This window comes from Erinaceus europaeus, chromosome 9 (assembly GCF_950295315.1).
Source record: "Erinaceus europaeus chromosome 9, mEriEur2.1, whole genome shotgun sequence".
NCBI classification, from domain to species: Eukaryota; Metazoa; Chordata; class Mammalia; order Eulipotyphla; family Erinaceidae; genus Erinaceus; species Erinaceus europaeus.
Window position 1 is genome coordinate 15425893 of NC_080170.1, and position 13004 is coordinate 15438896.

At 50.1% G+C, this 13004-nt stretch overlaps 1 protein-coding gene across 1 annotated transcript; it reads left to right on the forward strand.

The window, feature by feature from the left end:
• Positions 1-2791: 2791 nt before the first annotated feature.
• Positions 2792-12669, forward strand: LOC103117186 (H-2 class I histocompatibility antigen, Q10 alpha chain-like). The gene is made up of 8 exons (XM_016190013.2): positions 2792-3110; positions 5043-5150; positions 7326-7586; positions 8000-8275; positions 11064-11336; positions 11815-11904; positions 12096-12128; positions 12359-12669. The coding sequence occupies exons 1-8, from the start codon at positions 2792-2794 to the stop codon at positions 12373-12375; spliced, it is 1377 nt and encodes a 458-aa protein (XP_016045499.2). The 3' UTR covers positions 12376-12669.
• The last annotated feature ends 335 nt before the right edge of the window (positions 12670-13004 follow it).

The window sequence follows — 13004 nt, forward strand, 5'->3', positions numbered from 1 at the left end:
GAAAATGGTTCCAGCAGTGTTGTACCAGGTAGAGCACATACTTTATCATGAGCAGGTGCAAGCTCCCAGTCCCCACCTGCAGGGAGGAAGCTTCATAAGCAGTGAAGTAGTGCGACAGGTGTCTTTCTCTCTGCCTCTCTATATCCCCCTGCCTCTCAGTTTCTTCCTGTCTTTATCAAAAGAAAAAGAAAAGTCATCTGGAGTGGTGCACTCGTCGTGCAGGCACTGTGTCCTAGCAATAACTGGTGGCAGGAAAGGAATATTTTTCTCTGCCATCCTACAAAAGGAAGATGGAAGATGGGCATGGACCCAGGTTCTCGCACAGTGTTATCTGTGCTCTGTACTAGTGTGGCCCTATTTGCCATCTTTCTTCCTGCTTTCCTTACCTCCTTCCATGACTACCACCCAGCACACCACCCTACCCTGCAGATCCTGGCAGTGCACAGGAAGCAGAAACCATGTCTTCTCTTTGCACAGACACACTCCTTCCACTGTCTGTTCCTGTCAGAGTCAGGCCTGCATCTGCCCCTGTTTCTGGCTATAGTCTATGTGAATGACTAGCCCTTAATCCAGTTTGACAGTCTTGAGGTCAGGGTCAAACCCCAGGCCCTGTGGGTGGCATCTGTGGATGCCCAGTACTGGGAGATGGAGACCCAGAAGCAGCAGAGCTGAGGAAAGGCAGAGTGGGTCAGGATGTGGAAAGTGACAGGATATCACAACTGGAGCAATGATGTGTGCTGGGCCTCCCCCACCCACCTCCTTCATGCTCCACACTGAGCCTCCAGGGATATATATATATATATATATATATAATATTTATTTATTCCCTTTTGTTGCCCTTGTTTTTTTGTTGTAGCTATTATTGTTGTTGTTATTGATGTCATCTTTGTTGGATAGGACAGAGAGAAATGGAGAGAGGAGGGGAAGACAGATACGGGGAGAGAAAGAGAGAAACCTGAAGACCTGCTTCATTTCTTGTGAAGCGACTCCCCTGCAGGTGGGGAGCTGGGGGCTCCAACCAGGATCCTTAGGCTGGTCCTTGCACTTTGTACCATGTGCGCTTAACGCACTGCGCTGCCACTTGCCTCCCACCTCCAGGGATCTTATCTGCCCTCAGGGGGACATAGCAGAGCCTGTCAGAGACTTTCATGCCTGTGGCTCTTTCCAGTCTCCTTCCCACAGCGGGGCAGGGGCCACAGGGGCCTCAGAATTAGTTGTGTCTCCATGGCCTTTATTGCAGCTCCCATACGCACTGGGGATCCCTGATACTTCTGCCCCCAAAATCTGTCCTTTCACTCCCCAGGGTTGAGATCTCTATTGACAGCCCATACTAGGTAAACAGGGGTCAGTTGGTGAACCCACTTTACTCCTTAAAAAGAACTCTGACCAATTTGGCAGCTTTATTAAAACAAACCATGATGCCAACTAGACTTCCCTGGACAGTCAACCCCACAAATGTGTCCTGGAGCCCCACTTCCCCAGAGCCCCGCCCCACTAGGGAAAGAGAGAGACAGGCTGGGAGTATGGATCAACCTGTCAACACCAATGTTCAGTGGGGAAGCAATTACAGAAGCCAGACCTTCTACCTTCTGCACCCCACAATGACCTTGGGTCCATACTCCCAGAGGGATAAAGAATACGAAAGCTATCAGGGAAGGGGATGGGATACGGAGTTCTGGTGGTGGGAATTTCATGGAATTGTACCCTCTTATCCTATGGTTTTGTCAGTGTTTCCTTTTTATAAATAAAAAATAAAAATATATAAAATAAAACAAAAAACAAATGTAGATTGCCAGAAGCAAAACAAAACAAAACAAAACAACCCAACCCTCTGCTTGATTTTGCAGTACAAATATCTGCAGGTGACTTTATGAATATAATCATGCTGTAACCTAAACTTACTAATTTTGCAAGTTTTTAGATAGTTATTTTTATGATTTACCAAACCTTTTGATGCTTTCCTTCCTCGCAACCCTGTGCTCCCCTCTTCATCTCTTTTGCAATTGAAAACTCATCTTAGCTAAAACTATGTTCTAGAACCGGATCTTTGCAATTTGGTCTCTCCCTTCACGAAGGCTTGTCAGGGACTGTGTGTGTTTGGTGACTCAAGACAGGACAAGGTGGGATCTCTGTCATTCCTGATCCTGCCGCCTATCTGTGAGGAGCTCCCATAGCCACCCCAGCCAGGATAGGATACCCATGCCCTGCCCATGCGTGCTCAACTATCAGAATGTCCGGGCTAAAAACCACTGTCCTAGACAATGTCAGAAGTCAGGACAGTGTGAACCTACACAGGCAAAATAATCTTTGTTTTTCCTGCTTTCCCGCTGAAATGGAACTTTCTTCTCATGGTAAAAGGAGGTCACAGAGCCCAGCAGGATTCGCAGGGCCTGTCCCCCTGCCCCCAACAGAAGCCACAGGTATTTCCGGATGACTTGCAGCTGCTGCAGACACAGGCCCCATTTTCCAAAGGTGGGGGGGACCCATAGCTCCCTTGCTAGGAAGAGGGCGTTCCCTGAAGGGGAAGAGTAGATCCTCACTAGCTACAGTTCACGCTCACCCTCACAGCTACTTTTCTTTCAATATTTATTTGCTTTCCCACTTGGAAGGCCAGCAGAGCTGTGTGCAGAAGCCAGAGCGTTGATCGCCCTGAGTTGACAAAAGAGGACCAGCAAAAGGGCCAGTGGGTCAAGACAAGAGCCCGGCAGTCAGGTGGTGGTGGGAGGTATTGGATGACTGTGGGAACAACCTGAGATTGGGTAGGTAGCAGGCCAGGGATTGGGCCTGGTTGATGTCAGGCGGGGCGTGGCTGTTGACTGTACGGGGATTGGCTGGTGTCACGTGGAGAAGCTGTGCTACTTCCGCGGGTGTGAGGTTTGCTGGGCCCAGGCGGTACCCCAAGTTTGGCCTCCAGCTGCATCGGCCTCAGGCCGCGGGAGATCGGAGGAGACAGACTCCACGACAACTTTTTCTCTGGAGCAGCGCGAGGCTGGCGGCCTGGGACCCCCGAGACCCCCGGGATCCCCGGGATCTCCCGGGTCCCCGGAGCGCGTGCACCTGGCTGCTGCTGCTGTCGCTGCTGCTGTCCCTGGGACCCCGGGCCGCGGCAGGTGAGTCGGGTGGAGTGGGGGGCGCCCGCCAGGACCCCGTGACCCCCGTGGAACTGGCAGGGTGGGGTACCTGGGGAGAGATGGCTGCTGGTGTAGAGGCCGCGTCGGGGAGGGGTTTGGGAAGATGCAGAGTTGGGAGGTCTAGCCATAGTTTCGGGGGGTGGGGCGTAGTGAGCGTGCGGGCCCCCAGCGACTCCACTGAACCCTGGGATCAGGATGCGCTCCCCCGCCTGGGGACTGGGTGGAAGAGGGGTCTGGGGGGGGCTGTAGTTTTTTTTTGGGGGGGGAGTGTTTGCTTAGCACACGGGTTCTCCACCGCACCTCGGGACCACGATGCACGCCCCCGTCTAGGGACAGTGTGGAGTGGCATTTGGGGGCTGTAGTTTTTTTTTTTTTTTTTGCTGGGGGGGTTTGCTTAGTGGCAGTTCCATTGCACTCCAGGATCAGGAGGCGCGCCCGTCTCCTGGGAACAGTGGTTGGGGCTCAGAGGGGCTGATGCGACATCCAAATTGCAGGAACTTCTGTGCGGAGGGAGGTGGCGCCACACGAGTTGGCTTCCTGCTTTGGGGGCAATGAGACCCGGGGCCCAGGCGGGGCGCCCTCTGTGGCCAGGATGGCCTTGAAGAGGCCTAAGGGTTTCTGTGTCAGGCCCGGAATTTCCGTTCCCAGGCTCTTTGTTTCTGACGCTGAGCTGAGGCGCTGCATCCCCACTGCAACTGCAGCTCACTTCCTAATCAGGCTCCGGCTCCGGCTCCGGCTCCGGCTCTGGGTCCGGTTCGGATTCAGGCTCTGGCTCTGGCTCTTCAGTTTCTAGAAGTTTCCAGCTTACAAGAAACAAACAAACAAACAACAACAAAACAGCAGACAACATCCTGAAGTTATACAGATATGAAGTGAGGTCCTTCTGGGGTGGGGGGATGCTGGATGCTGGGGTGGGGGGGCAGCACTGGACTGAGACTGAGATTTTTCTCATGTTATTTCTGAACGCTCTCATTGTACCTTTAATGCATAAGAGGAAAAGTATTGGGTATGAAAACCAAGCAACCAACCATCTAAGACAAAACACAAAGAGAAAACAGTTATATTTCCATAAAACTATTTCAACAGTTTTATATTTTTTAAAAATAATTTTTGGTAACGTGTAGTATAGGCAGTTCTCAATTAACACATTAAACAACATAATAAATGGAAGACTAATAACTCCAGAATTGGAAGGAGTGCCAGCAAGAACTGTCATGTCCTGTGTGGCTTCTGTCTGAGAACAAAACACAGCACCTGCTAAGTCTGTTGAGACTTGTTGTTACTCATCCTGAAAAAAAGGATTCTACAAGTTGCCACATGAGACTGGGATAGCCAGGAGGAGAACCTCTGACTGAGGAAGGGGATTCCAGTCCTGGCTTCCCTTCTCTCTAAGTGGGAACTATCAGAACCTTTTCACAGGAGAGCTGTGAAATGTTTATGACTTTTGCCTTTGAATTAATTCTGGAGATCCCTGGAACAATGACTGTCACTGAGGTCTAGAACTCAGCCTTTGTTGGCCTTTTCTTCCTCTATTTGACAAGAAGTTTCCAGTAACTCCAGAGAGAGTGGCCCTACTTCCTAGTTCTCTTCTACTTGATTCTGATTCTCACTTGGCACCCCCCCCCCCCCCCCCCCGTGGTGATGTTGGGAGGGAGATTGAACTTGGGACTTCAGAGCCTCAGGCATGGAAATTGTTTGCATAAGCATTATGCTATCTCCCTTGCACTTGGCACACTCTCTTATGGACACAGAATATGGAGGCTATTTATGTCTTTTTCTTTGCCACCAGGGTTATCCTGGGACTTGGTAGTAGGATTCTTATCTTCCAGCTATTTCTTTTCTTTTTCATTTTTAGGGGAGGTGCTATTTACATCTTAAGATTCATATGTCTTCTCTATTTCCTTGTTACAGAGAGTCCATGGGGGCTGCCTCCTGTGGAAGATGGCTCAGCTTCTTCAGCAAAGAAGCTGATGGCAGAACTGGCCAGCCTGAAGTTAGAAAACACATCATGGCCTGGAGGTAAGACCACAGCCTCCTGCTAAAAAAGGGGGCAGTATGGCAGAACCCAGAAACAACAGCTATGGGAGGGTGTGTGTGGAGTCTGGGAATCAGGTAGATACTCTCAAGGTAGCAGAACCCTGGGAGGTGGAGGTGGGGTGAGGAAATAGGCTAGCTCCTCAGGAGGACCCCCCTGTGAACTGGGGCTGGTCTCTAGAGGGCTAGCTGCTCATTTAGGCCCCTCAGCTAAGCCCAGCCCTTTCCCTTCTTGTGTTCACATCCTCTCAGACCAGGAAGGGAAACTAAGTAGGTGACCTCTACAAAGCCTGACCTCCTCCATGCTGGCCCTTCCTTTCCTTTTCTCCCTTGCCTCATGCTATGTCTTTTTCTGCTCCATGTTCACCACGTCACCTTCCGTGGCTCATGTCCCCTTCACCTCGGAAAGACACAGAGGGCTGCTTAGACAGTGCAGGATGATGTCTCATCTCAAGGGCCTTAATTTATTCTAATTTGCAGAAGCCTTATTTCCACAGAAAGGAACACTCACAGGTTTCAGGAATCACTTGGGGGCCGTAACTCAGCCACTGTGCTTTCTGCAGAGAAGGAGACAGGACATTCTCCCCTACCCAGGAGCTTCGCAGCCACTCAAACACACAGAGCCTTTGCCCTCATTCCCACCCCAGGCAGTCACAGTTGTATAGATCAGAGCCAAGAACTGGGTGGAGCCATCTAACCACAGATAAGTCAGAGCTTCTATCCCCTCCCCTCCAACATCTACATGTCTATTCAAGACTGCCAGCCCGTGTTTCCTCACAATGATCTCTTTTTTATTAAATTAAAAAAAAAAATTTATTTATTCCCTTTTATTGTTTTTGTTGTTTTATTGTTGTAGTTATTATTGATGTTGTCGTTGTTGGATAGAAATGGAGAGAGAAATGGAGAGAGGGAGGAGAAGACAGAGAGGGGGAGAGAAAGATAGACACCTGCAGACCTGCTTCACTGCCTGTGAAGCGACTCCCCTGCAGGTGAGGAACCGGGGGCTCAAACTAGGATCCTTATGCCAGCCCTTGCACTTCACCAGGTGCACTTAACCCTCTGTGCCACCGTCAGGCTCCCCAGAGTTTCCTTTGTTTGGAAGGATGTTAGTTCCAATGTTTCTTTGTATCCTTCCCCCCATATTTCCTTCCTTTTAGTCTTATTTCCTTCCTTCCTTCTTTCCTTCTTTTCTTTCTTCTTCTTTTCCTTCCCATCAGTGTTATTGATGGGGCTTGGTTACAGTATTATGAATCCAATGCTCTAAGGATATTATGAATCCAATGCTCTAAGTGACCTTTTTTTTTTTTTTTAAATTGAAACAGAGAGAAAAGTTGAGGAAAGAGAGATAGAGAGACCTGCAACACTGCTTTATGCTTGTGAAGCTTCCTTCCTGCAGGTGGGGACCAGGGGCTTGAACCTGGATTCTCATGCATGGTGATGTGTGTTTTACCACATGTGCCTCCTCCTGGTAAGAGATTTAAATCTCTTACCCTAAACAGAAACCCAGTAGACATGTTGGCCCAGTTAGTGTGTTATCTCAGGCTTCTTGTTCCAGCACTGGTGAATATTCAGGGGTGAACTTAGACTTTGGACTATCTAGTCTTTCCCTTCTTCACATACAGGGTATCTTCATAGTAAATGAAGCCATTGCCTTACTGACCTCCCCTTGTGGGGATGTTTCCAGCAGAGCAACATGTAGATGCTTCTTTTCTTTGGGCCCACCTAATGAGTGTGAAACAGTTAGGCTACTACAAGGTACACAGTGGTCACTCCAGAAATGGTGACTGGTCACTGCCATGGCCATTCATTGCTCTCGCTCCTTGTCCATTCAACAAATGCAGGAAGCTCATGTCTTCTTCTTCTTCTTCCGTGTGAGGCACAAGGTCCAGGAGACAGTGGTGACGGGGGGTGGGGGAGTACTAACCTCCCTGATGGAGCCCACAGTCTTCACAAGGAGCCCAGGACACCATTGAGACACGTCTGAAAACTGTCAGGCTGGAATCTGGAGGGCTTTCTGGAGAAAAGGATGCCTGCTTTGCAGGTTGAGGGATGAGGAATGGCAGATACTCTGGATAGGTTTCTTCTACCAACCACCTGACAGACCTGAGGTGCAGATCCTAGCAGTGCACAGGAGCCTGAAACCATGTTTTCCTTCTGCAGGGAGGCACACCCTCCACTACCACTATCTGTTCCTGTCAGAGTCGGGGCCAAACCTGCCCCTGTTCCTGGCTGTGGGCTACATGAACGACCAGCCTTTCATCCGGTTTGACAGTCGTGTGGGGAAGGCTGAGCCCTGTGCCCTCTGGATGGCAGCTGTGGAGTCTTGGTACTGGGACACAGAGACTGAGAAGCAGCGGGGCTGGAAAGAGGTCCAGAAGGTAGAGATGAAGAGAGTCATGGCATATCACAACCACAGCTCTGGTGAGTGGCATGCAGGTGTGTGTGTGTGTGTCCCTGATCCTCCTTCCATATTTTTATTATTATTTTTCCCTTATTTTTTATTGTTGTTATAGTTATTATTGTTGTTGATGTCATCGTTATTGGATAGGACAGAGAGAAATCGAGAGAGGAGGGGAAAACAGAGGGGGAGAGAAAGATAGACACCTGCAGACCTGCTTCATCGCCTGTGAAGTGACGCCCCTGCAGGTGGGGAGCCAGGGCTCGAACCAGGAACCTTATGTTAGTCCTTGTGCTTCGCACCACATGCGCTTAACCTGCTGCGCTACCGCCTGCCCCCCTTCCATCCTTTTGAAACCCTTTGGGTTGAGGGGGGTTCTCTTCAGACTCTCAGGGATCCACCCCACCAACCACCACCTTCCTGCCTCTGAATTCAGGTACACACACCACCCAGCGCATGTTTGGCTGTGAGATCAAAAAGGATGGAAAAATTAGTGGCTTCTGGCAGTTTGGCTACGATGGACAAGACCACCTGACGCTGGACCTGGAGAATCTGAGCTGGGTGTCAGCTAACTCAGTAGCCCTGCAGAAAAAGCGCTTTTTGGAACGTCAGCGCTGCTATGCTGAGTACAACAAGGCCTACCTCAGCAGCCTCTGCCTCCTCTCCCTGCGCAGGTACCTGGAGCTGGGAGGCCTCAATCTTACACGAAGAGGTAAGGTCCAGCCTGGGACAGTTCAGAGAGTGGCTCACATTCCTATCCTTGAGACCATCCCATTCAACAGAGACATTTGGTATAGGACATGGCATGTCTCTCAGCTCAGATGAGCTCACATGAAAATGGCCAACTATCCAATGACAGAGCAGAACAAGAGCCCACACCGCAGGCTTTGCTCCAGAGGAGGTGGAATGGTGCCTTCTGGGGTCTCTCTGTGCTGTCCTAGGGTCTAAATCCCCTTATTCTAGGTCTTTTTTTTCTTCATTATAAAGTGAGAGGGGTTGGAAGCTGGGCAGTAGCACAGTAGGTTAAGCACACATGGCGTGAAGCGCAAGGACTAGTGTAAGGATCCCAGTGTCAGCCCCTGGCTCCCTACCTGCAGGGTGGTCACTTCACAAGCGGTGAAGCAGGTCTGTAGGTGTCCATCTTTCTCTCCCCTCTGTCTTCCCCTCCTCTCTCGATTTCTCTCTGTTCTGTCCAACAACGACAACACTACAACAATAACAACAACAAAGGCAACAGAATGGGAAAAATGGCCTCCAGGAGCAGTGGATTCATAGTGCAGGCACCCAGCCTCAGTGATAACCCTGGGGGCAAAAAAAAAAAAGAGGATTTTAGTGGTAACTCATGAGGTTATTTTGGAGTTTGAAACCCTGTAGTCCTGCTTCTACTTTATTTATAAGCACACCACTACCACCTATAGCTAGCCCCCCCCCCACACACACACACGTTAGCCGTGCTCTCCAAATGCAGCTGTGTCATGAATTCTCCTGACCCTGCCCAGCAGGACTGAGATACAAGGACTGGGATGGACACTGGCAGTGGATGATGGTGTGGGGGTGGGGTGGTGGTGGCAGTAGGGGTGTTGATAGAAATGTCTGCCGACTGCAGTGGTCACAAAGGCTGCAGTAGGCCCAGCCAGCTGATTGCTCAGTGCTGCGGGTGTCTGATGACAGCATGGCGCAAGTGAGTAGACTGAGTGGCAGCAGTGGGTAGGGAGCCATTCCTCAAATGGCACAGGGGCATCATGGGAGGAGATGTGCTCATGAGAGCAGAGTGTAGTGTTTCAGAGCTCAGGGTTCCAGACCTGAAACCCAGCTGTCTGTCTTCGTGACTGTGTGACACTTAGATTTTTCCTTTCTCTCTTCCTTTCTTTCTTTCTCTCTTCCTTTCTTTCTTTCTTTCTTTCTTTCTTTCTTTCTTTCTTTCTTTTTCCCTTTCTTTCTCCCTTCCTTCCTTTCTTTCTCTCTCTCCTTTTCTTCCTTTATTTCTTCCTTCCTTCCTTCCTCTCCTTCTTTCTTTTCCTTACTTCCTCCCTTCCTTCCTCCCTTCCTTCTTTTTCTCCTTTCTCTCTTTCTTTCCCTCCTTTTTTTCCTTTATTTCTTCCTTCCTTCTTCTCTTTTCTTCTTTCTTTTCCTTCATTCCTCTCTTCTTTCCTTCCTTCCATCCTTCCTTCCTTCCTACCTTCTTTTTCTCCTTCCTTCCTTTCTTTCTTTTCCTTCCTTCCCTTGCCTTTCCTTCCTTACTTCCTGCCTGCCTGCCTGCCTGCCTTCCTGCCTTCCTGCCTTCCTGCCTGCCTGCCTGCCTTCCTGCCTTCCTGCCTTCCTGCCTTCCTGCCTTCCTTCCTTCCTGCCTGCCTGCCTGCCTGCCTGCCTGCCTGCCTTCCTGCCTTCCTGCCTTCCTGCCTGCCTGCCTGCCTGCCTGCCTTCCTGCCTGCCTGCCTGCCACTTTTTATTTCCTCACCGGTATAAAGGGAAGTTAAAAACAGCCCTGTCTCCCCAAGGCATCATGCTTCCCATTTCAAATAAGTGATGTAGAGCTCCCAGTCAGCACCAGAGGGCACTCTACACATTCACCTGTGTGGAAGGTTGAGTTCTGAGATCTGCAGTTAGGAAGCTAGAGGTGCAGGAAAGCCAGTATATGAATGTGAGTCTGAGGCTGGAAAAGGCCCATGTCCCATCTCCAGACAGTTAGGCAGGAGGGTCCATCTACTCAGCTGTGATTCTGTTCAGGTTTTCAGGTGGTTGGGTGAGGCCCATGCACAGAGAAGGAGGGCAAGGTGCTTTACTGAGTTCACTGACTCAGATGTTAATCTCAGAAGAAACACCGTCAACACACCCTACCACCACCACTACCACTACCACGCAATCAGAATAAATTCTGACTCAGTGTCTGGAGCCTGTGTCCCAGTAAGTTGACACTTCAGTGACCATCACACCTGCATTATGTCTCTGAGAGACAGGAGGCAGGATCCTCTGAGCTCCTAGGGCTGAGGGTTGAGGGCAGGGTTGGGCTGGGCTTCCCAGCAGAGCACACACTCTCACCAGGCTGGGTCCAGGTGAGGGAGGCCCATCCTTTCTGCCTTTTTCTAAGCACTCATGAGCTACTGTCTACTGTGTGCAAGAGGTCAAGGGGAAGTGTGGACAGTCCGAGAAACACAAGGGCAGTCTGCTTGTGGAGAAGGCAGGGGTAAATGAAGGTCCTAATAGCCTTGCCCAGGACCCTCTCTGGAAGCTGATGAAGGAAGTCACATCTGTCCTTGGGAATCTCTAGCACCGTACCCATGTGAATCATCAGCAATGGGTTGACCCTGCCTTCCCTAGGAGAGAAACCCTGTCCCCCATCTCCCTTCATTGCCATGTTCTTCTCTGTCTTCATCCCCTCCTCATTCATCTCCCCAACTGGCTTCATTCCCATCTCTCCCCTGGAAAGTTATGGGGGACCTGTGACCAAGCCTGGGGGACAGAGAGCAGCCCCTCCTAGCCTCCTCCCTTTTTCCCTGCAGAGCCGCCCACAGTGCAGGTGACAAGGCACTTGGCCCAGGACGGGGGCGCCATACTGAGGTGCTGGGCGCGGGGCTTCTACCCCCGGGACATCTCTGTGAGCTGGTGGGTAGGTGAGGAGGAACTGAGCCAGGAGACCGAGTGGGTGGAGACGCGGCCCAGCGGGGACGGCACCTACCAGACGTGGATGGCGGTGCGGGTGCTAGAGAAGAAGTCCTCATACACCTGCTGGGTGCAGCACTCTGGCCTGAACTACACACTCACTGAGACTTGGGGTAAGTACGGGCTTGGCTGGGAGAGGTGAGGGGGCGGTGGTGGTGGTTGGTCCCATAATATAGCCTTAGGGTTTAACATCTTATGTGCTTCCAGAACTTTGGTGGCAGGTACATTGTGGAACTATACCCTGTAACCTTACAAGCCTGTAAACCACTATTAATCACAAACAAAAATTGGCTTGAAGAAAAACATAAATTTGCTATGCTTCTAGAATCTCCCTCTCTAGGGACTCCACAGCTTTGTTCCCTCTGCAGCCTGCCCACTGTCTTGCTGGGTGTTCCTTTGTTATTTTTCAAGGTGAAGTGTCAGGGTAGAGGGGCATGAAGAAGGAATGGAGGCCCTCTGGCTGGTCCTGCCCCCTAGGGAGGAGGGCCTTGCTTCCATCCCTTCTGGAAATTGCTGGGAGGGTGAGGAGGGCAGGGAAGGTGCTGGTAGACAGCCCAATAGTCTGAAGTGTTCCCTTTTCTCTGTCCTCAGAATCACCCTCTCTTGGAGGACTCTCTGCTCTAGTTATCCCCTTCGGGCTCATTGTCGTGGCTATAGTCATGTTCTGGAGATGGTTTCAAGGTAGGTGGGGATAAAGTAAAGGCTATTCAAAAAGTTTCTATGTTAGAGAGAAGCAGAACATACTCGGGCACTTGTGATCCAACTCTGGACTCCATGCTTGTGAATCCAAAGCTTTATCCACTGTGCTACCTACTGGGTGCCTCATCTCTTATCTCGGTTTTTTTTTTTTTTTTTTTTTTAATTCCCTACAGCCAGGAAAAAGGAAACTTCCCAGCAATCCCCAGGTAGGTGTGGGAAGGACAGGTGGGAGAGGAATCCCCAGGTGCTCCCAGGCATGGTTGAGATATCGTAGACCAGGATGGAGGTGGGTGGTGGGATGGCTGCTTCCTTATCTCCAGCCAGACCTCAGCCCCAAAGTGTCACCTCCGGTTCTGGAGTCAGCCAGGCAGAGGGGCTCTGGAGCCACCTTTTACTTGAGAGCAGTTAGGGGTGATCTTACCCCTTCCTTCTGCAGGAAGAGAACCAGCATAATTTCCAGAGCCCTGAGTGAACAGAAACTTCTCAATAGTCATTATCCCTCAACAACAGACATCAACCCAGCAAAGTGTCTCACTGTGTATATTTGTTTGGAAGATAATGGAGTGGTCACAGAAAACAAGACAAGTGGAACAAATGGTCTGTTACCACACAACTGTTTACATCAAAATGTACAGACTTGGGCTGACAAAATAGCTCACTTGTGTAGTGAGCCTGCCTTGCTGTATATGACACTGCACTTGGAGCCTGTTACCTACCATGCTTGATAAAGATCTGGTGGTGTTGTTATCTGTCTCTGAGCCTTTATGGGTAGGGGAGACAGAATCATGGTGATGCAAACAGACTTCCATTCTAGATTCTAATCCATGTACCACTATAAGCCAGAGCTGAGCAATGTTCTGGGGAAAAAAAGAAATTGTGCCAACTGGTGTTTTTTTTAAACTTTTTTTTGGTTTACTTGTGGTTAGTAGTGCCTTACAAGACTGTGAGATTACAGTGTAGAGTTCCACACCACACCCACCACCAAAATTCTGTGTCCCCACCTTCTCACTTCCCAAAGATAACCACCATAGTTCTTACAAAAGTCTTAGAAACAGTGCTTGCTTATTTCTTCTTTGTTCAAG